This window comes from Mesoplodon mirus (genome assembly GCF_964341445.2).
Source record: "Mesoplodon mirus genome assembly, chromosome: 12".
Taxonomy (NCBI): Eukaryota; Metazoa; Chordata; class Mammalia; order Artiodactyla; family Ziphiidae; genus Mesoplodon; species Mesoplodon mirus.
In genome coordinates this window covers 48,230,137-48,255,302 of record NC_138988.1, presented here as the reverse complement: position 1 = coordinate 48,255,302, position 25,166 = coordinate 48,230,137, and the positions used below count along the sequence as shown (strand labels likewise).

At 42.1% G+C, this 25,166-nt stretch overlaps 1 protein-coding gene across 1 annotated transcript in view; it reads left to right on the top strand.

The window, feature by feature from the left end:
• Positions 1 to 6,934: 6,934 nt before the first annotated feature.
• OXSR1 (oxidative stress responsive kinase 1) overlaps positions 6,935 to 25,166 on the top strand; it is a 103,312-nt gene continuing 85,080 nt past the window's right edge. Inside the window, exons 1-2 of the mRNA XM_082639257.1 lie at positions 6,935 to 7,332; positions 23,385 to 23,497. Of these exons, the coding sequence (XP_082495383.1) occupies positions 7,263 to 7,332; positions 23,385 to 23,497 (183 nt within the window). The 5' untranslated portion in view covers positions 6,935 to 7,262. The remainder of the gene's footprint in view (positions 7,333 to 23,384; positions 23,498 to 25,166) is intronic.

Sequence of the window (25,166 nt, the reverse complement as noted above, 5' to 3'; positions counted from 1 at the left end):
CAGGTTCAAGAGTGTTGGACGTTCCCTCAGCTTGAAAGAAGGGATGGGCAGATTGCGGGGTACCATAAATATTATTACTGCCTGAGCCATGAGAAACCAAACTTAAAATTATGAAATATACCTTAAAAGAACACATAAACATATAGGAATAGTTGAGCACTTGTGTACTCATCACCAGGTTAAGAAATAGCATACTCGGATTTCCCTGGTGGCGCAGTGGTTAAGAATCCGCCTGCCAATTCAGGCAACATGGGTTCGAGCCCTAGTCTGGGAAGATCCCACATGACGCTGAGCAGCTAAGCCCCGTGCGCCACAACTACTGAGCCTGCACTCTAGAGCCCACAAGCCACAACTACTGAAGTCCACATACCACAACTACTGCAGCCCGTGCTCCTAGAGCCCGTACCCTGCAACGAGAAGCCACCACAATGAGAAGCCTGCTCACTGCAACTAGAGAAAGCCCATGTGCAGCAGCAAAGACCCAAGGCAGCCAAAAATAAATAAATAAATTTATTTTTAAAAAAAAGAAAGAAATAGCACACTACCTGAATCTTGGAAGTCTTCTGTGTGCCCTATCCTTGTTGTATCCCTTTCCTTTCCCCTAGAGTTAATCACCAAACTGATTGTTGTTTCCTTGCCCTTCTTATTCAATTGTGCCTATTTCTGACCTTTTTGTGAATTCCCTTTTTGTGAGGGAATGTCCAACATTCTCTTCAACCTGGTTTCACTGTGCCTGCCTCTGTTCAGGCCTTTCCTCCTTCCAGGAATGCCACTTTTCTTCTGCTCCACCTATCTAAGTCTTATTGGCTCTGCCAGGTTCAGCTGATGGTCAGTCCTCCCCTCCTCCCCACTTGGAATGCTTTTTCTGAGATTGTTCCAACCCTGAGGGAAGTCATGTACACTTACAGTCACACTTGTAAGTATTCTTCTGTTACTTTGTTGCTATCATCATTGTTCTGAGATTTAGCTAAGTTATTTTATGTAGCTGCATAAGTACTTTTCCACATAAAGTATCCACTGTATTATTATTTTTACATTCTATTTGGGTGCTTTCCTTTATTTATTTAGCTATTACAAAACATGCTGATACAGATGTTCTTGTGTATATTACTTGGAACACATGTACAAGAGGTTATTAATATACATATACTTAGGAGTGGAATTGCTGGGCTATAGGGGAAGCACAGGTTCTATTTTACTAGGTAATAACAACCTGCTTTTTCCAAAGAGGTCGCAGCAATTGACATTCCAACTAGCAGAGGATGAGAGTTTCTGTTGCTCTTCATCTTAGTATTTTTTGGCTTTAAAATTTTGCCTATCTGGTGAGAGTGAAATGGAATCTCATTTTAGTTTTAATTTACATTATCTTTATTAATGAAGCTGGGGTTTATGTTTATGGGCCTCCAAAATATTTTTGTGAAATTGATCTTAATGAATTTCTTTAGAGAATTTACATTGTTAGTGTTACACAATATTGGAATATTTTCTCCTTATAGTTCAAACAATACACAAAAAGCAAATGTGTATTGCACCTCCATGCATCTCCCAGACCTTATTCCATATATTTATATACATATATGTTATAGGTTGAATGTTTGTGTCTCTCCCAAATTCGTATGTTGAAATCCTAGCCCTCAATGTGATAATATTAGGAGGTGGGGCCTTTGGGAGGTAAATAGGTCATGAGGGTGGCACCCTCAGGAATGGGATTAGTGCCTTTATAAGCAGAGACATGAGAGCTTGCTCCTGCCCTCTGCCATATAAGAATACAATCAGGAGACAGCTGTCTTTAAATCAGGAAGCAGGCCTTCACTAGACATCAGATCTGCCAGCATCCTGATCTTTGACTTCCCAGACCCCAGAACTGTGAGAAAAAATATTTGCCTTAAGCCACCCAGTCTACGGTAATTTGTTACAGTAGTCCAAACTAAGTCAGTGCAGAAATTTATCTATAACTTGCTTGTTTACCTTAATTATAGATCATTCCATTCCAGTATGTACAGATCTACTTCATTCTAACTGCTATGTAATATTTCACAGCATGGATGAACCAGAATCTCACCGGTCTCCCCTTCTTAAATTAATTTTTTTGAACAGGTAATATTTGGATTTATAAAGTCCAAAATGTACAAAAGAGTATATCCCTCCTACTCCTCTTCCTCAATAAGTCAGTAGCTCTGGCCTGGCTGCAACCAAATTTACCAATTGTGGCAGAGATCGCCTAGATGTTGACTAATCCCGTTTCTTCTTCCTGGACACAGAAGAAGCCAGGTCCCAGTTTCCTTGACTTCAGTTCTGACCAACACAACCTGGGAAGAAGTAACAAACACAACTTCCAGTGTTGGCCAGCTTTTGTAGTGTTCTCCCTCTCAGCTAACTAGCTGGCTGAATGCAGAGGGTCCAGCGGAAAGACTCTAAGGAGATCCTAGAAGATGGTGGTGCCACAAGATGGAAGGAGCCAAAATCTAATTCTCTGCTTGGAGGAAAGGGACCAAGGACATATGTATTGGACTATATGTGTGTGAGAAATAAGCTTTTGGGTTAAACCAGCCAGTTTAGTTTAGTTTTGGGTTGTTACTTCAGCTAGCCCTAACACACAAATTTCTTATTTATCCTGAGATGTTCTACATAATATATACAAGCAATTACCAATCCTCTATCAGTGGACACCCTTATCCAAGGTTGTTTCCAGTTTTCCCCTATCACAATAATGTTACAATAAACATCCTAATGAAGGTTTCTAGACATATTAAACCTTTAAGAGACAGCGTTTGAAAAGTAGCAGGCACCTAGACACCTGCTCCACCTCAGTCAGGTATTTCCCATCTTTTACTCAATTCAACTTGAGATCATCAAGTTGGCATGGTGCCAGCCTGAGAGAACCTGAAGCTACTCTCTGGCCCAGAACCCAGCTTGACACTGAGACTCTACTTTCTGTATGGACTGATTTTTTTTTTCCTACAATAACCTCTCATCTACCTATTTCTTACAGGCTCTGAGCCCCTGTCACCTTGGACATTCATTCCCTGGGTTTGCCAAGATGTCAGCTTCTCCCCAGGCTCCAGACTCCTAGCTTGTGCATGTCTTCTCTACTCACAAACTCCACTGATTTTTAATCAACACCATGCCTGAATACGTGCCTGTACAGGGACCATTCTAGGCACATAGGTGGGAAGCACACCTATGTGAGGAATGGGTGTTAACCCTTCTCACAAGAGATGACTTTATACTACATATGACATGTGATACTGGAGAGAAGGGGGTGGTGGTAGCGGGGAGAGACAGATTCCAGCAGTTTATAGTTGGTCCTGGTGCTGATGTGGAACTGCTGAGAAAATCAGCTTAGGACAGAGACATAAACTTGTGCTTTTCTTTATATTCAGGTTTCTCACAAAAGGTACATATTAATTTATAGATTTCAACTCTCTTTCTTTAATGGAGCCTATAAAACTTGAATTAAAGCTGTAATTATCATTTCAACACATCATTAGTCTTGAAATCAGTCCTTTTTCCTCTACCCTGCAGGTGCTAAAAGCAAAACACAATGCAGGTAAGTTGCTTAAAGGCAACAGAGAAAGAAGAGGAAGCATGAATATACTTTCTCTCCCAGCTTTTCAGCCCAGACAATGATTCTCAACTTCTGGGTTTACACACTGTAGTAGATGCTGTCTATACCCGTACATATCCTTTGGGCCTTCTCTGACGTTTGGTTTCAGAGGGTTCTAGTACGTGAGGAGGACTGTCTGTGTCTCTTACTTGAGTGCATTCTCTGACTTTAGGAGCATGCTTTTCCCAGCACTGAGCTGGGCAGAAATGCAGGAGCATTAACACAATAAAGAGGAAAAGGAGTTGGTGGGCAAATACTTCAGCTTCCTTGCCTGTTGGTGGGGCAATTCCAAGGTATGTTCCCATTTCTCAAATAGCCACACAGTCTCCTCTCGTTAATATACCCCTGAATGACTTTCCTGTCTCACCTCACCACTCCTTCAGAATGCCTCTTGAGGTCACCTCCTAAATAAACTATTTGCATCCAAATCTTCTTTTCTGAGCCTGATTTTGGGAGGAACCCAAAAGAAGACAAGGACTCCTTTGAAAATGTGAGGAAAAACAAGGTCCCACTCTTCAGGAAAATATGTCATACTTCCAAGAAACCTAGGTAAGATTTGGTGAAATTTTGGTATTAGGGCCAGGGTTCAGAATCACCTTAACTCCCTTTTCCCCTCATCCCCCAAAAGATTACTGAGGGAGCCATATACAAGGACCAGCGGCCTAAGAGGAAGGAAATTATTACTTCAATAGCTTCAAAAGTGCCTAAAACCCCATTGTAACCTGTTTAGAACACACTTTGCATGGCTGGCTCCCTCCCAGTTTTCTCATAGAGGTTTTCTCCAAACTCCCTAACTATTCTCTGTCACAGTATACTCGCCTTTTCCTGCTTGATGCTTTGTAACATAATTCCTCATCTATGTGTTTGCTGAGTTGTTTACTCTTCCTCTATTAGACTATAGCTCCATGAACAGGAACTAAGTTACTTTGTTTACTACTGTACACCCAGTGTTTATGACAGTGCTATCACATGGAAGATACTCCATAAGCTGAGAAAGAAATTGAGGTTTTGGCTTCTGGTCTCAAACAGCCACCAATTCCTTGCTCATTAAAAACATGGGACCTTAATGACTATCAGCCACATGGAGAAAGCCCAGGAGACAGGGGAAATAAAATGACCAGATCTGCAGAACAGGTTCTGGCTCAACTAAACCATCAAGCTTTGTGCATTGGAGGAAGTAGAAAAGAACCCATCAACAAATGTATAGTGGCCCTGACCACCAAGAATGTGGGTCAGTTAACATCGTGAATTTTCATTATTAGGTCAGTAGCTCCTTTTCACTGAGGAAGAAGAAGAGAGAGGGGAGGAAGGTGGCCAGATTTCTCCCTGAAGTACATACTATTCTGCACACAATTTCAAAGGAGTAAAAAAACCACAAAAAACCCACCAACTTTCTGAAGGTTGTTCATGGTCCACACAGGCCAATAAACCCAGGTTAAGAATTTCTGGTTTATGGATCTTTCTGTTGGTACAAACCTTGACATCTCTAATCCTTACCACCAGATTTAGCTCCTCTCTGATAGATTTGATCCCCATCCCTCTTCTCCCTGCAAAAAGAAAAAGGCAACATGTGGCAGTAAAGAAGGTGTCAGTAGTTAACAGCTGCAACCAATCTCTATAGCAAGGCCTATGCTATGCTTCCAAACTTGGGACCTCTGGCACCTTTGCTGGGACTGGAATAGTCTAGTCTCTCAATTTCCACCTGTTGATATCATGTTAACTATGTAGGGTCTCCTCCTCCATGAAACATTCTCCAATCCCACCAAGCAGGTGGAAACGTGCTAACAGCTTCATTGCTGCAGCTCCTAGTTGACTGCTTTTGTTTTTTTCATAAATCTATTTTATTTATCTTTGGCTGTGTTGGGTCTTTGTTGCTGTGCACAGGCTCTCTCTAGTTGTGGCGAGCAGGGGCTACTCTTCATTACAGTGCACGGGCTTCTCATTGCGGTGGCTTCTCTTGTTGCAGAGCACGGGCTCTAGGCGTGTGGGCTTCAATAGTTGTGGCATGCGGGCTCAGGAGTTGTGGCTCGCGGGCTCTAGAGTGCAGGCTCAGCAGTTATGGTGCATGGGCTTAGTTGCTCCACGGCATGTGGGATCTTCCCGGACCAGGGATTGAACCCATGTCCCCTGCATTGGTAGGCAGATTCTTAACCACCGCGCCAGCAGGGAAGTCCCACTGCTTTGGTTTTGTAGTCAGTGGATTTCCTGCACAGGGCTTCCAGTGCCTGGCATGGCCTGGGTGAAGGTCTCTTTCCTAAGTACTACTACTGGTCTAAAAGACATCCAACTGAGAAGAGCTTCACACCTAGCCCAATCCACGTCAGTACTCTTTATTCCATTTTACCAAGTGCGTTCAATTTCACCTCGTTAATTTCTCCAAAGGCCCTAAGTGGTCAACCTGTGAAAACTCAAGTTCAATGAGGTCACACAAAAAAAGTCAAGGCCTCTGAAACGACCTCAAATCTCCGGGGCCAAACCTCACTTGTTTAATGGCCCCAACCGCCTCAGGGGAAAAACTCCAACCTTCCGAGGCCCCAAGACAGGTGCTCATTTGAGCTCCAGACCCAAAGTTGAGTATGGACAGCAACACCCTCGCTGCCCAGTAAGGTTACTGAGAAGGCCGCGACTGGCGCTGCAGAAAGAACTTCCGCCTAGAGAAAGTGTCGTCACGGGGCGAGCTTCCGGTTCCCCTCTGTCTCGTGGCCCAAGGCCTTTTATCCCACTTGGCAGTTGTCCACACCCCAAAGCTACCCCACCCAGCTGCTCCCTCGGGTTTCTCCACACCCTGCGGAGCCGTTTGCACGTCTCGAGGGTGTGACGGTTACACCGCGACGTCCCTTGGGAGAACTGTGCAAAGCAAGAGGCGTAACCGCCAACCTGAAGGACCGGAGCCCTGTCGGGGAACAGCGGTCAGAGAGCCTGCTGGCGGGACTAATTTATGACTGACGTCCACACTCACCTATTGCCTTTCTGAGTCCTTCTCAAATAAGCCAATGAATGCGACAGCGGAGACGGCAACGTGCCCCTGCCGCCAGAAGTGGCTCCGCCCCCTCCACTAAGCCGGCGTTTGGTTGCCATGCTCAGTGTGGCTACCGCTTCTGCTACTTTAGGCTCTTCTCCGGCTTTCCGATGCCCTTGTTGAACTCCTTTAAAAGCATTTCTTCCCTTCCATTGTCAATTTCCTCCTCCTCGGGGTTCTTACCTGCTCGCTGCTTATCCAGCCACACTTGAAATGGCGGCTGGAGGCGGGGCCGAGGCGGGGCGTGCCCGGCGCGATGACGTCAGCGCGCTGCGTGTCGGCAGGTGGAGGGAGAAGGGAAAGTTTGGCCCGTGCGTGGGGCTGGGGTGGAGGGCGGGACAGAGGGGCTGGGCCGAGGCGAAGCTCCTGTAGCTGCTGCCACGGAGGCCGAGGCCGGGACCTGGGCCGGGCAGGGGAGTGCCGGCCGCGGAGGAGCAGGAGGCGAGGTCCGCGGGTGCTTCGAGCCCCCCGCTGCTCTGCCGCGCGGCCACCCGGCGCCAGGCGCCGTCGACCCGTGGCTGTTCCAGAGGCGGTTGGTGGGGGCGCGGCGGCAGCGGTTGGGGGTGGGGAGAGGCGCGGCGAGGAGAAGAGGGAGGTCAGCGAGTTTGAGGGAGGGCTGAGTGCCGTGCCGCCGTCATGTCCGAGGACTCCAGCGCCCTTCCTTGGTCCATCAACAGGGACGATTACGAGCTGCAGGAGGTGATAGGTGAGAGCTGGCGCCGCGGAGGGGGGAGGCGCCGCGCTGGATGGCGGGTGACACGCGGGAACTAGGGGACCCGCGGGAGCTCGGAGAGCGCAGGGCTCCCAGATATTCGTGGGCGCTCGAGTGGCCCGGGGGTTGGTAGGGAGCGTGGGTGAGGCTCCGGGTTTGTGCAGCGCGTGCAAGGCAAGGAGGGGATTTTGAGTGGCGCGCCTGTGCGGCGCGGTGGGGTGGGGTTTGAGAGGCTCGCCAGAGATTTGTGTAGTGACAGATGTTTGAACCTGAGCGACAGATGTATCTGAGAGAGAAAGAAAAGTGCAGGTGTGGGACAGGCCTTTACGAGGCGGTGCGAGAAATGGGGTATTGCAGTTGGGGGCACGGACACCTATTCGGGGGTTGATGGGTTAGGGTGCTTTTGTTCACTCCCGCATCCGTGCGAGAACCCACACGAAGTGCCAGGCGTTGCTGGGGTAGAGCTGAGGATCCTCTCCAGATGAAGCTGCAGGTACCGCACTGAGCGATGTAGACACAACTTACGACTGCTTGGAATTGACTTTCTAGTCAGGAAGGTAGACAGTAAATAAGTAGGTAAATAAAAAGAATTATAGGTTTTGGCAAGTGCTAGGAAGGGAATAAGCAAGATGTTCTGATAGAGGATAACGTGGAGACCTAGTTGGGGCGATTTCAAGGAAGATGCTTTTTCTGAGGCGTTTACATGTAAGTTGAGCCCTGAAGGATGAGAGAGTCTTAAGAGCCTAGGGAAATTTTTTCCCGACTGAGGGATGAGGAAATGCAAAGGCTCCTGAGGAGGGAAAGAGCTTGGTGTGTTTTAGGACCTGAAAGAAGACTGGTAAGGTTAGAAAGGTAAGGGAGAAGCCAGATTTTAGGGATCTTCTCAGCCAAGGTAAGGATTTTGGAATTTTATTTTAAGTGTTATTGGAGGGCTTCAAGCAAAGACATGATACAGTCCGATGGACCTGGCTATTGTGTGTAGAATGGATTTGAAGGGGGTCTGGGAATACCAGTTGGCAGAGACCAAAACTTGCACAAACATGGATTGTAATTCTCACAGAGGCACAGTGATTGGGGGAGGGTGGGGACTGGGGATGAGGGGAGTATTTGTTAGACAACAATAATCTAGTGATTTAAGAAATCAAAAGGGGGTGGGTTTAGCTAAACAGAAGCTCAATCCAACAGACACGAGCAGACCCTTGTGTGTTGGAGGAAGGAGATTGTCTGCTTTGCTAGATCAGTATCCAGTCCTAAATTAGTTTTATAACAAAGAGTGGCTGAAAACTCCTTAGCTATCTTGGGGGGGGGGTAGTGTTTATTGCACTGGGTAGGTGTTTAGAGAAACTTGGTCACATTTCTTTTTTTCACTTTACTTCTTGTTTCAAAACAAATCTGGGCTAAGCTTTATCTGAAACACATTACATCTTTTTCCTTAAGCCACTTCATGGATCTGGTCTACATGCTGGGTCTTTGATGTGAACTGGTTGGTTCTAAAGACAGCTAGCTAGGTCTCTGTCTTGATTGACTGCTTCTGAGTCCCTCAATCAGAGTTTCTTATTGAAAAAAGGGATTAGGGCTTCCCTGGTGGCGCAGTGGTTGGGAGTCTGCCTGCCGATGCAGGGGACACCGGTTCGTGCCCCGGTCCGGGAGGATCCCGCATGCCGCGGAGCGGCTGGGCCCGTGGGCCGTGGCCGCTGGGCCTGCGCGTCCGGAACCTGTGCTCCGCAACGGGAGAGGCCACAGCAGTGAGAGGCCTGCGTACCGCCAAAAAAAAAAAAAAAAAAAAGAAAAAGAAAAAAGGGATTAAGTGGGAGATTCCAAAATGATGTCTAAAAAGTAAGGAAAGGGGGTCCTTATCATTTTAGAAAAGGAATTTTGATTTTCTTTCTGGTAAGGTGTACATCTTTCTAGGGTGAAGAGGAGGGTTGTAGTTGTTCCTAATGCCCTTGCTATTAAGATTGTACAAGGCTCTAGAGCTTTAGAAGCTTGTTAATTTGGTGTCCTCAGACCAATAAGGTGTCTGTGAGCGAGCAAAAGGGAGGCTCAGGCCTCTGGGATAGGGTTAGTCTTCATCTTATTCTCAAAGTGGTCCGTGGGTAAAAAGTTAACTCCAATGTGACTTGATCACCTTATTTTTAAAAACAATTTTACTCTGAGGTATAATTTCACCCATTTTTTAGTATAAAATTCACCCATTTTAAAATATAAAATTAAATGATTTTTAGTAAATTTATTGTGTTGTGCACCAATCAGCATAATACAGTTTTAGAATATGTTCATCACCCCAGTGAGATCCCTTGTGCCTGTTTACAGTTAATCCCTGTTCCTACCCCCAGTTTCAGGCAACTGCAAATCTACTTTCTGTATCCATAGATTTGCCTTTTCTGGACATTTCATATAAATGGGATCTTGTAATATGCAGTCTTTTTTGTTTGGCTTCATTCACGTAGCATAATATTCTTTCATTTTTAAAAGCAATTTATATACCATAAAATCCACCTGTTTTAAGTGTACAGTACTATAGTTTTTTAGTAAATTTACAGAGTTGTTCAGTCATCACCACAATCCAATTTTAGAACATTTCCATCATTCCAGAAAGATGCCTCATGTACATTTGCAGTCACTCCCTGTTCCCACCCCCTGCCTAAGGCAACCACAGATCTACTTTCTGTCTCTATAGATTTGTCTTTTCTGGACATTTCATATAAATATGATCATATAATATGTGATCTTTTGTGTTTGGTTTCGTTTACTTTGTGTAATGTTTTTTTGAGGTTCATCCATGTTGTAGCCTGTATTAGTATATTACTCCTTTTTATTGGACACTACTTGATGGACATTGGGTTTCTTCTGTTTTTTGCCTATTTGGAATAATGTTGTTATAAGCATTTACATCACATCTTCATGTGACCATGTTTCATTTTTCTTGAGTGGAATTGCTGGGTCATATGGTAGATTTATGTTTAACTTTTTAAGAAGTGGACAAACTTTCAAAGTGACTGTACCATTTTACATTCCCATCAGCCATGTATGAGGGTCCCTATTTCTTTACATTTTTGCCAGCACTTGTTGTCTGTCTTTTTTTTTTTTTTTTTTTTTTTTTGCGGTACGCGGGCCTCTCACTGTTGTGGTCTCTCCCGTTGCGGAGCACAGGCTCCGGACGCGCAGGCTCAGCGGCCATGGCTCACGGGCCCAGCTGCTCCGCGGCATGTGGGATCTTCCCAGACCGAGGCACGAACCCGCGTCCCCTGCATCGGCAGGCGGACTCTCAACCACTGCGCCACCAGGGAAGCCCTGTTGTCTTGTCTTTTTGATTATAGCCATCCTAGTGGATGTGAAGTGGTATTTGATCATGGTTTTGTTTTGCATTTCTGTAATAACTAATAATAGAGAGTATCTTTTCATGTGCTTATTTATTAGCTTTTCATATCTATTCTTTGGTAAAATGTCTATTCAAATCTTTTTCCCATTTGGGTTGCCCATTGGGTTGTTTTCTTCTCACTGAGTTATAGAGATGTGTGTGAGGGTGTGTATTCATTCTGGATATGAGTCCTTCACCTGATATATGATTTCAAATATTTACTCTCAGTCTTTTTGGGGGGGGCGGGGGGGCGTGCCACGGCTTGCGGGATCTTAGTTCCCCGACCAGGGATCTAACCTGCGCCCCCTGTAGTGGAAGCGCGGAGTCTTAACCACTGGACCACCAGGGAAGTCCTGAGAAATCTTTAGTAACCCAACAGCACAAAGATTTTTTTCGTATGTTTTTCTTCTGTTATAGTTTAGCTCTTCAGTTTAGTCCTCTGATATATTTTGAGTTAAGTTTTCTGTAAGGTGTGAGGTAAGGTGAATATCTTGTTTTACAGATGAAGACACTGAGACATAGGAAGGTAAAATGACCTGTCTAAAGTCAGAGCTAGTTATGGGCAGAGCCAGTACTGGCGTCCAACTGTTGCCTAATCCAGGATCCTTATTTCTGCATCTGCATTTGATTGGTTTTTGGAAGTATCTGAAGATGGTGGTCATAATCTCACCTTTTAAAGGAAATATCCTTACAATGAAAAAAAACTGATCGGAGCAGATATTTTGTAGATAACCCTTTTAGATATAGTTAGATTTATTCTCTTTTGTGTATCCTATTTTGTCATTTTTTTTAATGTTCCCTCTCTCATTAATAAGTTCCTGAAAGTTCTTAATGTACTTCCACTCCACTCCTCACACACTCTCTCTCACCCCATCTTCCCAAGAGGGAGGAAGAAAAGTTTTTCCTTGAACTACAGCCTAGTACAAGTAGCAAGGCTCAGTAAAGCAGTGCATGCTTATTCTAACTTTGCTTCCATGCCAAAATGTTTGGAATACAGTATTTTGTAATAAGCTGTAAGTAGTTTTCAAAATGAATCTTTGTAATTTCTTCAGATTATATTCATTTTTTTTCAGGAAACAAATGGTTGAAGTCTGGGCAAAAAAGGCTTGGGGGAATCTTTTTGAATTTTCTGTTTCTAAAGGATTGTATTTTAAGGAAATGGTATAATGCTGTCTCCTTTCTCGTCAAAGCACATACAGTTATTTGAACTATATATTTTTTTCACATGTGCTACTTAGGACTGTATTTGGGGTTCGTTTCTCGCATGGTTTTATTCTCTCTTTTTCTGGCAAAATCCTATAGAGAAGAGAAAGTTCCCTTCCTAGAACATAATAAAAGCATACAAGTTGGGAATTCAAAGGACTGCCTTTTAGGGCTTCCCTGGTGGCGCAGTGGTTGAGAGTCCGCCTGCCGATGCAGGGGACACGGGTTCGTGCCCTGGCCCGGGAAGATCCCACGTGCCACGGAGTGGCTAGGCCCGTGAGCCATGGCCGCTGAGCCTGCGCGTCCGGAGCCTGTGCTCTGCAATGGGAGAGGCCACAACAGTGAGAGGCCCGCGTACCGCGAAAAAAAAAAAAAAAAAAAAAGGACTTGCTTTTAAAGAATTGTATCATCTTAAGCATGCTTTGGCAAAGGTTTGAACTTTAAGTACGATTACTTGTAAAAGGTGTAGTATTGGTCTCACTATTAATCATTTATCTTTTCAATGTTTTTGAGCTCCTTCCTAACCCCTACTATTGCATTAGCACTTCTGACCAGGTGTTGTACTGTATTTGATGTGTGTTGAAGCAACTGTAATAGTATGGGCTTTGGGGTTAGACTGACCTGGATTCAAATCCTGGCGTTAGCTCTTACTACCTCTCTGATCTGGGGCAATTTATATAACTGTTTTAGTGTCAGTTTTTTGTCTGTAAAATGGGAATAATGGTACCTATGTCCTTGGGGCTGTTGTGCAGATTAAGTGTAATTATTTGCAGGAAGCTTTTAGCTCGTATTCATTACTCCATACAATCTCTTTGTTATCTCTTTCTTTTTTTCTTCTTTTTCTGTTTCCTAATTTTTGGTAGTACCATAAAATGTGAAATACTACGTGATTTGAAATCTTGCAACACTTGTAATCTTGTAATATTTTGAATCTGTTGTAATGTTTATTGGACCATCACTGCATCTTTTTTTTTTCCTTACTTCCAGATCTTATTCAGGTTTAGATGGATTTAAGGATTTATGCTGGACATGGTAGTATAGCAGTGTAAGGCCCTGCCACCTGTTTTATTGCCCATGATAAAATATAGTGGCAAAGTGGGAAACCAGTCTGTCAAGGGCTGTGCCATGTGGCTTTTGTTATCATGCATTTTGTTTTTTGTTTTTTTGGTTTTTGGGGTTTTTTTTTTGCGGTACATGGGCCTCTCACTGTTGTGGCCTCTCCCATTGCGGAGCACAGGCTCCGGACGCGCAGGCTCAGCGGCCATGGCTCACGGGCCTAGCCACTCCGCGGCATGTGGCATCCTCCCGGACCGGGGCACGAACCCGTGTCCCCTGCATCGGCAGGCGGACTCTCAACCACTGCGTCACCAGGGAAGCCCCATTTTGGTTTTTGTTTGTTTGTTTGTTTTGTTTTTTGTTTTAATTTTTATTTATTTTTTGGTTGCGTTGGGTCTTCATTGCTGCATGCGGGTTTTCTCTAGTTGCGGCAAGCCGGGGCTACTCTTCTTTGTAGTGCACAGGCTTCTCATTGCAGTGGCTTCTTTTGTTGCGGAGCATGGGCTCTAGGTGCACGGGCCCAGTAGTTGTGGCTCACAGGCTCTAGAGTGCAGGCTCAGTAGTTGTGGCGCATGGGCTTAGTTGCACTGCGGCATGTGGGATCTTCCTGGACCAGGGATCGAACCCATGTCCCCTGCATTGGCAGGCAGATCTTTAACCACTGTGCCACCAGGGAAGTCCCGTGTTATCATGCATTTTTAAAAGTCTCAATAAATATTTACTGTTTACCTCAGCCTAGGTTTAGAAAATTGTTCTTTAAGATCCATTTTTAGTAAGGTGTGATTCACCTACCTTTGATACTGCGGTGAAGACAGCCTACTAGCTTTATTCTCTACTTTCTCTCCCCTTTTAAATTTTCATTAGTGTTCACTAGCTACACATTTGATGTCTAAAGTATTGGGTTCCAAATACAGATTCCAGGATCCCACCTCTAGCTCCTCCATAAATGTGAAAGCTGTTATGTTCTATTGATGCTTAATGGTTAGTGTATTTTCTCCCCCTGATTGGAAGACTTAGCTATGATAACATTTTCAATAAGGCCAGCATTGGGCCAACAACCTCATAGGGTTGTATCAAATAGGGATTGCATTTGGCTGCATGTAATGGAAAACAAATAATAGTGGCTTAATAAAATACTTTTTTGCTTCCTTTATATGACACGAAAACTGGAGTGGCAGCCTAGGTGCCATTAAGCACCCAGGCTCCTAGTTTTTCACTCCACTCCACTTAGCACGTGACTTGCATTTTCATAGTTGCAAGATAGTTGGTCCACCCCTAGCCTTGTGCTTGTGTTCCAGGCCAGAAGAGTATGGTAAAAGGACAAAGTCACATGACAACTCAGTTGGCTCCCTTTCAAAGGGCTTTCTTTCCTGGAAGCCTTACTCAGTGATACATTTCTATTTTATTGAACAGAACTGTGTCATTTGGCCATTTGCAAATGAAATGAAGCTTTTTATTCAAGCATGTTATTACTTAAAGCAAAGTAGGTAAAAGTTCTCTTATTAAAGAAGGGAAAATTGTATGTTGGCTAGGCAACTAAAAATGTTGCCCTCGGGTTTTTTTATTTTAATTAAAATAGTTAAATAAGACACTGCAAGTAAATAATTTAACCTGACACATAAGTAATCAGTTAATGTAAGCTTTAAAGAGTCAGTTGCCTACCAATTAAGAGTATGGTGTTGAAACGTCATGTAGTTTTGGTTTCTAGGCCCTACTCTGCATCTTACTAATTTATGACCTAAGTCTTACCTTTGCTTGCATTGCTTTGTAAGATCAATAATACCTAACTCATGGGATTATTGTGAGAATTAGATGAAAAAAAAGAAGTGCAAGTAAGGAGAGTGCTCAGCATAGTACTTGGCGCACAGAGTAAGTGCTCAATAAATGGTAACGCTCACAGTGGTAATAATGAGGTAATGCCCGTGAAGACTGGGCTATTTTTGTGTTTGTTCTGCCCCAAATGGGCAAAATTTTTTTTTCTTGAAAATATATGCCACTACTTGAGTCATTAATCTATTCAACAAATATTTACTGACCTCCTCTTGTGTGTCAGGCACTATTTGGATGCTAGAGATACAGCAGCAAAGCAGACAGACAGAAATCCCTTGTGGTGGTGATGAAGGACAAATATAAAGTAGGGAAAGGGGTTGCGAACTGCTAGGGATAGAGGTGAGTTTTAAAGAGGTCAAGGAAAGCCTCACTGAGAAGGTGACATTTGAGGAAACACCTGAAGGAGGTGGAGAAGTGAACATGGTGGTTATCTGTAGGTAGTTTGGTCTAAGCAGAGGGAACATCGGGAGCGCAAAGGTCCTGAAGAAGGAGCACACTGATGTGACTAAGGAATAATGAGGTAAGGGTGGCTGGAGCAGAGTGATTCAGAGGTTGAAGAGATCAGGAGAGTAAGGTGGTAGGTAGGGATGGATGGTCCTGGCCATCAGATGATATGAAGTGTGATAAGTCATCGTGGTACTTGGCTTTTGCTTTGCGTAAGATTTTATGTTTTAAAAGGATAACCTGGGCTGCTATGTGGAGAATAGTTTTTTAAGGGTATTAGGGTAGGAGAGGTTATCCAGGGGAGAGAGGTAGTAGTGGAGGTGGTGAGAAGCAGTCAGATGCTGGTGTAGCATATTTTGAAGTTAGAGATATGCCACTGGATTGGATGTGAGAAGTATCCAAGATATTTGGCAGGAGCATCCAGAAGGATGGGGTTAATATCCGTTGAGATAGAGATCACCAGAGTGAACAGGAGAGGGAGATGATTCATTGCAAAACCATCAGGCTGCTTGAATAATTACTCAGAGCATATGGCAGTGTCTTTATTTTCATCTTTGTATGGAGAGAGAGCGTGATTTTTATGATAATGACTGTTCTTACAGCTGTTTCTGTAAAGGAGCTTTAATTTTCAGTATGACTCTGACAAGAGGGCTTACTCAGAAAAAGGTTTATGAAATTGTAAAGTCCTGTATTTTCCATGGTTCGGGTGACAGTGCCTTAGTCATCTTTCAGAATGAACAGTCTGGACTAGCTCTTTAGTTGGTGTTAAAGCCTTACTAAAAAATACTTAAAATCTTTAGAATATGTATCTGTAATAGTGACGGTTAGTCAGAATTTGGGGGGGAAATATCTTCAGTTGATTTGGTTCATTTGATTTATTTTTTCCTCACAGGTAGGAATAAAATCCATATTTTTGGTTACTCTTTTAAATTTCAGGATCTAGTAAAGTGGAGAGAGACTGTGAAATTTTTTTTAGTCCCCCTCATGCCTTTGGGCAGCTCCTTCTCTGTCTCAAGGGATAACATTACCCAGTTTGAAGGATTTCAGGAGAAAGTTCAGTCATGGTTTTTCACTTTAATCCATTCTGGTGTGTAATGTACACTAACACAGCAGTTAAAGAACCAGCTAGGAGAGGACAGAAGAGTGGAAGAGGGGACGTGGGGGATGGTGCATGGAGGATGCAAAACATGTAAAATAGTGAACTTCTGAATTAGGATGCTTTATTGGAAATTGTTTTCATTTTCCATTATATTATTCTTCATATTAAGCCAATGCTTATTTGCTGGCATTAGAACAGTAGCTTTCACACTTTGACTAAACCATTCCTAACAGTTACCTTTTACATATTTTCGTGTGTATTTACACTGAAATAAAAGTTTTACAAGATAATATTTACTTTTTTATTTTTTATATATTTTTATTGAAGTATAGTTGATAGATAATGTTTACTTTTACTATGTGCAATACATACTGATGGTTTCTAATTTGATTCTGTTTTCTCTAAGAAAAATGATGGTTGAAACCCAGTAAGTTGACTTGTGGTTTGAAAAATTCCTCATGAAGGAACCTGCTTTAAAGAAGAGAAAGAAAAAATATGTATTGTGGGGCTTCCCTGGTGGCACAGTGGTTGGGAATCCGCCTGCCAATGCACTAAACACGGGTTCGAGCCCTGGTCCGGGAGGATCCCACATGCTGCGGAGCAACTGGGCCCGTGCGCCACGGCTGCTGAGCCTGTGCTCTGCTTCGAGCCACAGCTCCTGAAGCCCATGTGCATGGAGCCCATGCTCCGCAAGGGGAGAGGCCGCCACAATGAGAAGCCCACACACCATGACAAAGAGTAGCCCCCGCTCGCCACAACTAGAGAAAGCCCGCGCACAGCAGTGAAGACCCAGTGCAGCCAAAAATAAATAAATAAATTTATTTTAAAAAATATTATCGCACAGTAATTATATTAAGAAAAAGCAATTTTGAGTAGAATGCTTCATGTAAAATGCAACATGTTTTCAATATTTTTCTTCCCTCATGCCCTCTTTTGTAAACATTTTTGTGAAATTACTTTTTAAAAAAATGATGTATTTATTTATTTATTTATTTTTGGCTGCATTGGGTCTTCGTTGCTGGGCACGGGCTTTCTCTAGTTGCAGCAAGTGGGGGCTACTCTTCGTTGAGGTGCACGGGCTTCTTACTGCGGTGGCTTCTCTTGTTGTGGAGCATGGGCTCTAGGCGCTTGGGCTTCAGTAGTTGTGGTACTCGGGCTCAGTAGTTGTGGCACTTGGGCTCAGTAGTTGTGGCTCACGGGCTCTAGAGCGCAGGCTCAGTAGTTGTGGTGCACGGGCTTAGTTGCTCCGCGGCATGTGGGGTCTTCCGAACCAGGGATCGAACCCGTGTCCCCTGCATTGGCAGGTGGATTCTTAACTACTGCGCCACCAGTGAAGTCTCTGAAATTACTTTTTATTTGGGAAGAAAATGAGAGAATGGAGAGGAAGGAAGAAAGAATTTAGTGATTGCACATTTTTTCTTTTTTGCCGTTTACACTTCATCTCTATCCAAGGCTGTATGTACAGGAGAACCCGTGATTAAAACATTGAAAAAAACTACAATTTAAACTGTTAAAAGACATAGCTGTGTCTCCTTAAGTATTTGGCATAGGGTAGGTTTATTACGCTTCTAAAGTATTTGAATCTTTATCAAAACACATGAGGATAAATTATCCTCACCAACTCCCCATCTCTAGCCATACCACTTAAATGTCTAATAGGAAGATAATAGGTAAATAAATGAACAATAATGGCATTTATTGAGCATTGCCATTTCCAAGCACGTAATCAGGGAACCAAGACTTACCCTGCTAATGGTGGCAGAGTTTGTTTGAATCTAAGTGTGTTTTCCATGGAGCTTCCTGAAGTTAGGTGAGTTTTGACTTGGGCTTTAAAAGGAGGAGGAGGTATGGATTAATATGTAGAAAGCAAAGTGAATGGTTTGCACAGAGGAATGGAGATGGGGGAAACTAAATTGCATCCGGGGTATGGAAAATAAGTTAAAGCATTGAGTTATCAAGAAGTACAGTATTGGGACTTCCCTGGTGGTGCAGTGGTTAGGAATCCACCTGCCAGTGCAGGGGACATGGGTTCGAGCCCTGGTCCGGGAGGATCCCACATGCTGCAGAGCAACTAGGCCTGTGCACCACAACTACTGAGCCTGTGCTCTAGAGCCCACGAGCCACAACTACTGAGCCTGTGAGCCACGACTACTAAAGCCCGCGTGCCTAGAGCCTGTGCTCTGCAACAAGAGAAGCCACCGCAATGAGAAGCCCGCGCACCACAACGAAGAGTAGCCCCCACTTGCTGCAACTAGAGAAAGCCCGTGCACAGCAATGAAGACCCAATGCAGCCAAAAATAAATAAATAAATAAATGACATTTTTAAAAAAGAAAGAAATACAGTATCAAGTAGTGGCTGTGGTTTAGTGATCTGAGGAGTGATATTGTGCAAGTGGACCTTGAAGGTTATTTTATTAAGGGTAATAGATGGATTGAAGCCTAGGCTTTTTTTTTTCTTTTTTTTAAAGCAATTTACGGAACTTAGAGCTTACTATCTGTATGTGTACTGTACTCATTTGTGTGCATGTGTGTATGGTTCTGTGCAGTTTTATTACATGTGTACCTTTGTGTAACTACCACTAACTAAATTCAAGACACAGAACTGTATTCCACCACAAAGTCCCTCTGGCTACCCCTTTGTAGCCCTCCTAACCTGTCTACTCACATCTCTAATCCCTGACAACCACTAATCTGTTCTCTGTTGCTGTTATTTTTGTTATTTCAAGAGTGTTATATATTATATAAATGGAGTCATAAACTATGTAACGTTCTGAGATTGGCTTTTTTCATTCAGCATAGTGCCCTTGAGGTTCATCCAAGTAATTGTGCATATCAATAGTTTGTTCATTTTTATTGCTGAGTAATATTTGTCTGTGTGGACATACCATATGTTTAACCATTCACCTGTTAAAGGATATTTGGGTAGTTTCCAGTTTTTAGCTATTATGAATATAAAGCTGCTGTGAATATTCATATACAAGTTTCTGTGTGAACAGAAACTTGTATATGAATTTTTAATTTCTCTCAGAAAACTTTGAAGTTTTAATTTTAATTTCTCTGAGATAAATACCCAGGCATACAAATGCTGTGTTGTACAAGTTCATTTTTAGTTTTAAGAGAAATGGCCAAACTGTTTTCCAGAGTGGCTATACCATATTTTATATTTCTGCCTACATTGTATGAGTGATCCAGTTTAACCATATCTTCACCAGCATTTGGTGTTATCACTTAAAAAAATTTATTTTAGCCATTCTGGTAGGTATTCCATCTCTGTTGAATTGCTTTTGTACCTTTGTCAAAAATCACCGTGGCACATTTGTGTGAATCTATTTCTGGGTTCTCTGTTCTATTGTGTGTGTGTGTGTGTGTGTGTGTGTGTGTGTGTATGTCTGTCCCTCTGCCTATACCACACTGTCTTGATTACTGTAACTATATAATAAGTCTTTAAATTGGATGGTATGAATCCTTCAGCTTTGTTCTTTTTTTAAAAAATTATTTTTATTTATTTTATTTTTGACTGCATTGGGTCTTCTTTTTGGCCCACAGGCTTCTCATTGTTGTGGCTTCTCTTGTTGTGGAGCAGGGGCTCTAGGTGCACAGGCTTCAGTAGTTGTGGCTTGAGGGCTCTAGAGCGCAGGCTCAGTAGTTGTGGCACACAAGCTTAGTTGCTCTGCGCCGTGTGGGATCTTCCCAGACCAGGGCTCGAACCCGTGTTCTCTGCATTGGCAGGCAGATTCTTAACCACTGCACCACAAGGGAAGCCCTGTTCATCTTCTTTACTATGGTGTTGATTATTCTAGGGCCTTCCCTTTTCATATAAACTTTAGAGTAAGCTTGTCTATGTGTGCAGAATACTTCACCAGGATTTTGATAGGAATTGCCTTTAACCTATATGTAGTCAATTTGGGGAGTATTGACATCTTTACTGTGTTGATTTTTCGAATCCATGAACATGGTAAGTCTCCAGTTATTTAGGTCTTTTTTGTTTTCTTTGTTTTGGTATTTTGTAATTTTTAGCATAGATCCTGTTCATATTTTATTGGATTTATACCTAAATGTTTCATTTTGGGGGAGCAATTGTAAATGATACTGTGTTTTAAGATTTTGGTTTCTGCTTGATTGTTGTTAGTATATAGAAATGCAGTTGGTTTTTGTGTGTTGATCTTTTATCTTGCAACCTTGCTAAACTCTTTTATTAGTTTTAGAAGCTTTTCTTATATAGACGGTCATGACATCTACAAACAGGGACAGTTTTATTTCTTCTTCTCCAATCTGGATGCCTTTTATTTCTTTTTCTTGCTTTATTGTGTTATCTAGGACTTCCAGCGCTATGTTGAATAAAAGTGGTAAGAATGAACATTTTTGCCTTTTTCCCAATCTTAGAGGGAAGGCAGTCTTTCACCAGTATAATGTTAGCTGTAAGTTTTTTTTTGTAGATGTTCTTTATGAGGTTGAAGAAGTTCCCCTCTATTCTAGTTTGCTGAGAGCTTTTTTTATCATGAATGGTGTTGAATTTTTATAAAGTGTTTTTGTGTCAGTGGATGTGCTCATATGATTTTTCTTCTTTAGCCTGTTGATACAGTGTATTACATTGGTTTTTTTATTTTTTAATTGTACCAGTCTTGCATACCTGGAATACATACTGCTTGGTTGTGGTATGTTATCTATTGCTGGATTCAATTGGCTAACATTTTGTTAAGGATTTTGCAGCTAAGTACATGAGAGGTATTGGTCTGTAGTTATTTTGTTTTGTTTTGTTTTTTCTTGTGATGTCTTTGTTTTGTTTTGGTGTTGGTAATATTGGCTTCATGAAATGAGTTGGAAAGTTCTCCTGCTTCTTCCTTTTTTTCTAAATTGTTGAACTATGAGCTAAAGTTGTTTGTAGTATGTATTATTATTCCCTTTTTAAAAAAGATCAAGATATGTCACTTAACATAAAACTAACCATTTTTTTAACATCTTTATTGGAGTATAATTGCTTTACAATGTTGTGTTAAAAACTAACCATTTTTTAAGTGTACAGTTTAGTGGTTTTTTAGTATATTCACAGTGTTTTGCATCCATCATCATTGTCTAATTCCAGAGCATTTTCCTCACCCCAGAAAGAAATTGTACCCATTAAGCAGTAACCTCCCATTCTCCTCTTCTCCCAGCTCCTGGTAACTACTAATCTGTTTTCTGTGTCTATGGATTTGCCTGTTCTATGGACATTTCATATATATGGAGTCATACAATATGTGGTCTTTTGTGATTGGTTTACTTTGCATAGTATGTTTTCAAGGTTCCTCCCTTGGCTCATGGCTTCATTACTCTTACCTCTGCTTTCATTGTCTCATCTTCTCTGACTCTGACCCTCCTTTGTCTCTTTTATAAAGACCCGTGTAATTAAATTGGGCCCACCCAGATAATCCAGGATCATCTTTCCGTCCTTAATTTAATAACATGTGGCAAGTCTTTTTGCCATTTATGGTAACATTCACAGGTCTCAAGGATTAGGATGTGGTCACCTTTGGGGAGCGGGTGTTATTCTACCTACCACACAGATTTTAGAGCTTTTATTATTATTCCACTTCTCCCTGAAGCTCTGTTCTTTTTTTGAGTCTGTTTTCTCTCTGCTGTTTAGATAGAGTAAAATTATTGATCTTCTCCTCAAGTTCACTGAATTTATCCTGTTATCTCTATTTTTCTATTGAGCTTCTCCAGCAGGTTTTATATTTTGGAAATTATATGTTTTAGTTGTATAATTTCCAGTTGGTGCTTTTTTTTTTTTTTTTTTTTAGTAACTTCTGTTTCCTTATTGAGGCTTTTCTATTTTTTTTTATTGTTTTAACATAATTCTTAACTGTTTGTTGAAGCACTTTTATGATGGCTGCTTTAAAATTCTTGTCAGCTAATTCCAACTAGTAATTCATTTTGGTGTTTGTATCAGTGTGATTGTCTTTTCTCATTCAAGTGTGTTTTTCCTGGTTCTTGGTGTGACGATGTGATTTTCTTTTTTTAAATCGTGTGATGGACATTTAGGATATTAATGTTAGGAGACGCCTGATCCTATTTAAAATTTCTATTTTAATAGGCAGTTACTCTACTTAGATTTAATGTGTAAGTCCTGGCCTACCTTTGTGAGCTATGTAATTCTATGATAATTGAGTTTTCAGAGCTCTGGCAGTGTTGTTATCTTCTGCTTTATTCTTCTGGCACAGCAGGACTCCTATTTAATCTCTACAGGTGTTACCTGGGCTGACTGGTGGGTGTGGGTCTGGTTCCCCCCCCCTCCACCCCCCTGCCCCCTCTGCTGCTGCTGTGGGCAGATTGGCTGGATGTTGCCCCAGGTGTGGGGCAGGGACCTAGTTGCCCCTTTGGTGAATCTGGCCTGCTGCTGTCTGGGTGTGGGGTGGAGACCCTGCTGATGCTGATGCTGTGATGAGTTGGGTGTTTGTCCTGGATAAGGATTGGGAAATCTGTCTTCTAGGTTGCTACTGAGCTTCCCCTTTCACAGTCCTTTGGCTAGAAAGGATTTTTCTCATTTGTCTATCCCTGTTGGTTCCAGGAAGCAGGCTGTTCTGGTGCCCACTCATGGATATGTGCGAGATAAAAGAAAAACCCAGGGAGCTCACAGTAGTGCTTTTCCTCACATCCTGAGCGTCCTAGCCAGTCCATCTGCTTCTTTCCACCTTTCAGATCGTCTGTTTCAGATTGTCTTTATGATTGTTGAATTATTTCTAAGGTATTTAGTTGTATTTAGAGGAGAAGAGCAGGGAAATGTGAGCCTACACCATCATATTCTAGAACTTCTGGAACTCTAGCAACTTTTATTTGTGTGTGTGTGTGTGTGTGTGTGTGTGTGTGTGCGCTGGTATTTATTGACAATTCTATGAAATGGTCAAGGCTTTTGCTTTTATTGACACCCTACTTTTTAGAGTGTTTCTCTGCATTTTTTGTTGAGTATAAGGATAAGTTAAGAATTATTCTCTTGTTTAAATTGTGTAGGAATTAAAAATGTCTTGTTTTTATCTAACCCTCTACATATTTACTCATTTATATATTTATCTTTAGGGAGTGGAGCAACGGCTGTGGTCCAAGCAGCATATTGTGCCCCTAAAAAGGAGAAAGTGGCTATCAAACGGATAAACCTTGAGAAATGTCAAACTAGCATGGATGAACTCCTGGTATGCACTTCTCGTATTTCTTGTATATTCATGTTAGAGTAGGAAATAACTTGAAGTTTTTTGTTTTTTAAAAAGGTTTGTGATTTCCTCATTAATAAGTAATGCTTATTGTAAAATCTATAAAATCCAGGTAAGTAGAAAAAAATTATAGTCCTCTCATTCTGAGATTGACACTTGCTATATGTGCACATTTAAACATCTTTGTATTTTCATAATAATGTAACCATATACTTGTTCTTTTCAATTAAAAATTTATCATAGAATTTTTTCTATGTCTATAAATATGAATTAATGTAGCTTTCAATATGTATGTAGTGTTCTGTTGAATACTTTATCTAACCTGTTCTCTAGTATTGGATGATTTTTGTTTCCTCTCTTGTTATAAACAATGCTTGCTTATTTCTCACTTTCCTTAAAATAGTATCATGCAATTGTGATTTCTGGGTCAAATGAAATATCCTTTAAAAGGCTTTAGCCTTCTAGGAACATGGTACCAACCTGCATTCTGACCATTGTTGCAGGATGAGAGGTAGAATGACCCCCCAGCAGCATTGGCTTCTCCAAGGGCTAGGGTCAGGGAGAAGAAAGGGTATCCCAAGGATCCACAGCTGCATGAGATGTTCCGTGGCATTAAAAGCTAGCCACACAGGGATTGTTTTGTACTTTTATGCTCCATGACACCTAGAGTAGTTTTTAAGTATATAGTAAGTACTCAGCAAGGGAAATGAAATAGTTTTTCCAAATCATTTAATTTTTTAAATCCTCAGTTTCTTTGGTTTAAATTGGAAATAATATCTGCTTCTGCTTTGTGTACCTCATGAGGTTTTTCTTTTTTTAAAAAAAATAAATTTATGTATGTATGTATGTATGTATGTATGTATGTATGGCTGCATTGGGTCTTCATTGCCACGCATGGGCTTTCTCTAGTTGCAGTGAGCAGGGGCTACTCTTTGTTGTGGTGTGTGGGCTTCTCACTGCGGTGGCTTCTCTTGTTGCGGAGCACGGGCTCTAGGCAGGCGGGCTCTAGAGTGCAGGCTCAGTAGTTGTGGCGCACGGGCTTAGTTGCTCCGCGGCTTGTGGGGCCTTCCAAACCAGGGATCGAACCCGTGTCCCCTGCATTGGCATGCGGATTCTTAACCACTGCGCCACCAGGGAAGTCCCTTATGAGGTTTTTCTTGAAGATTGAATGATATAGTACTTGAAAACCATAAACTGCCACACAAATATGAACTAATATTGTTATATTGTTAAGTAATTTCTCTAAGATCATGTATAGCTAATAGTAGAAAGGACAGGAACTAAGACTGGTATGATCTATCAGTCCTAGATTGGGTTTAATTTCTGGTGTAGTCTGTAGTGAGTATTTAGGGAATAATTGGAATAAAGTAAAAGATAATAGAATTATATATTGAACTTTCAGCAGATGAGACAAATGTATTTCTTCAGGAGTTGGTAATGCATAAGCAGAAGCTGAAGAGTTGGGTTGCTGGAGTGATTTAGAGACGTCTTTGGTGAGAGAACACACACTTGGAAGGAGATGCTGATTGAAACACTATGTGACGAACTTGGATTTACAGATGCCAGCAATACCTTAGAGCACCATTTGGGCATTTGAACTGCAGTGATCATAAAAGAAGTCTAACTTGTAAACTAATTCTTATTGTTAAAG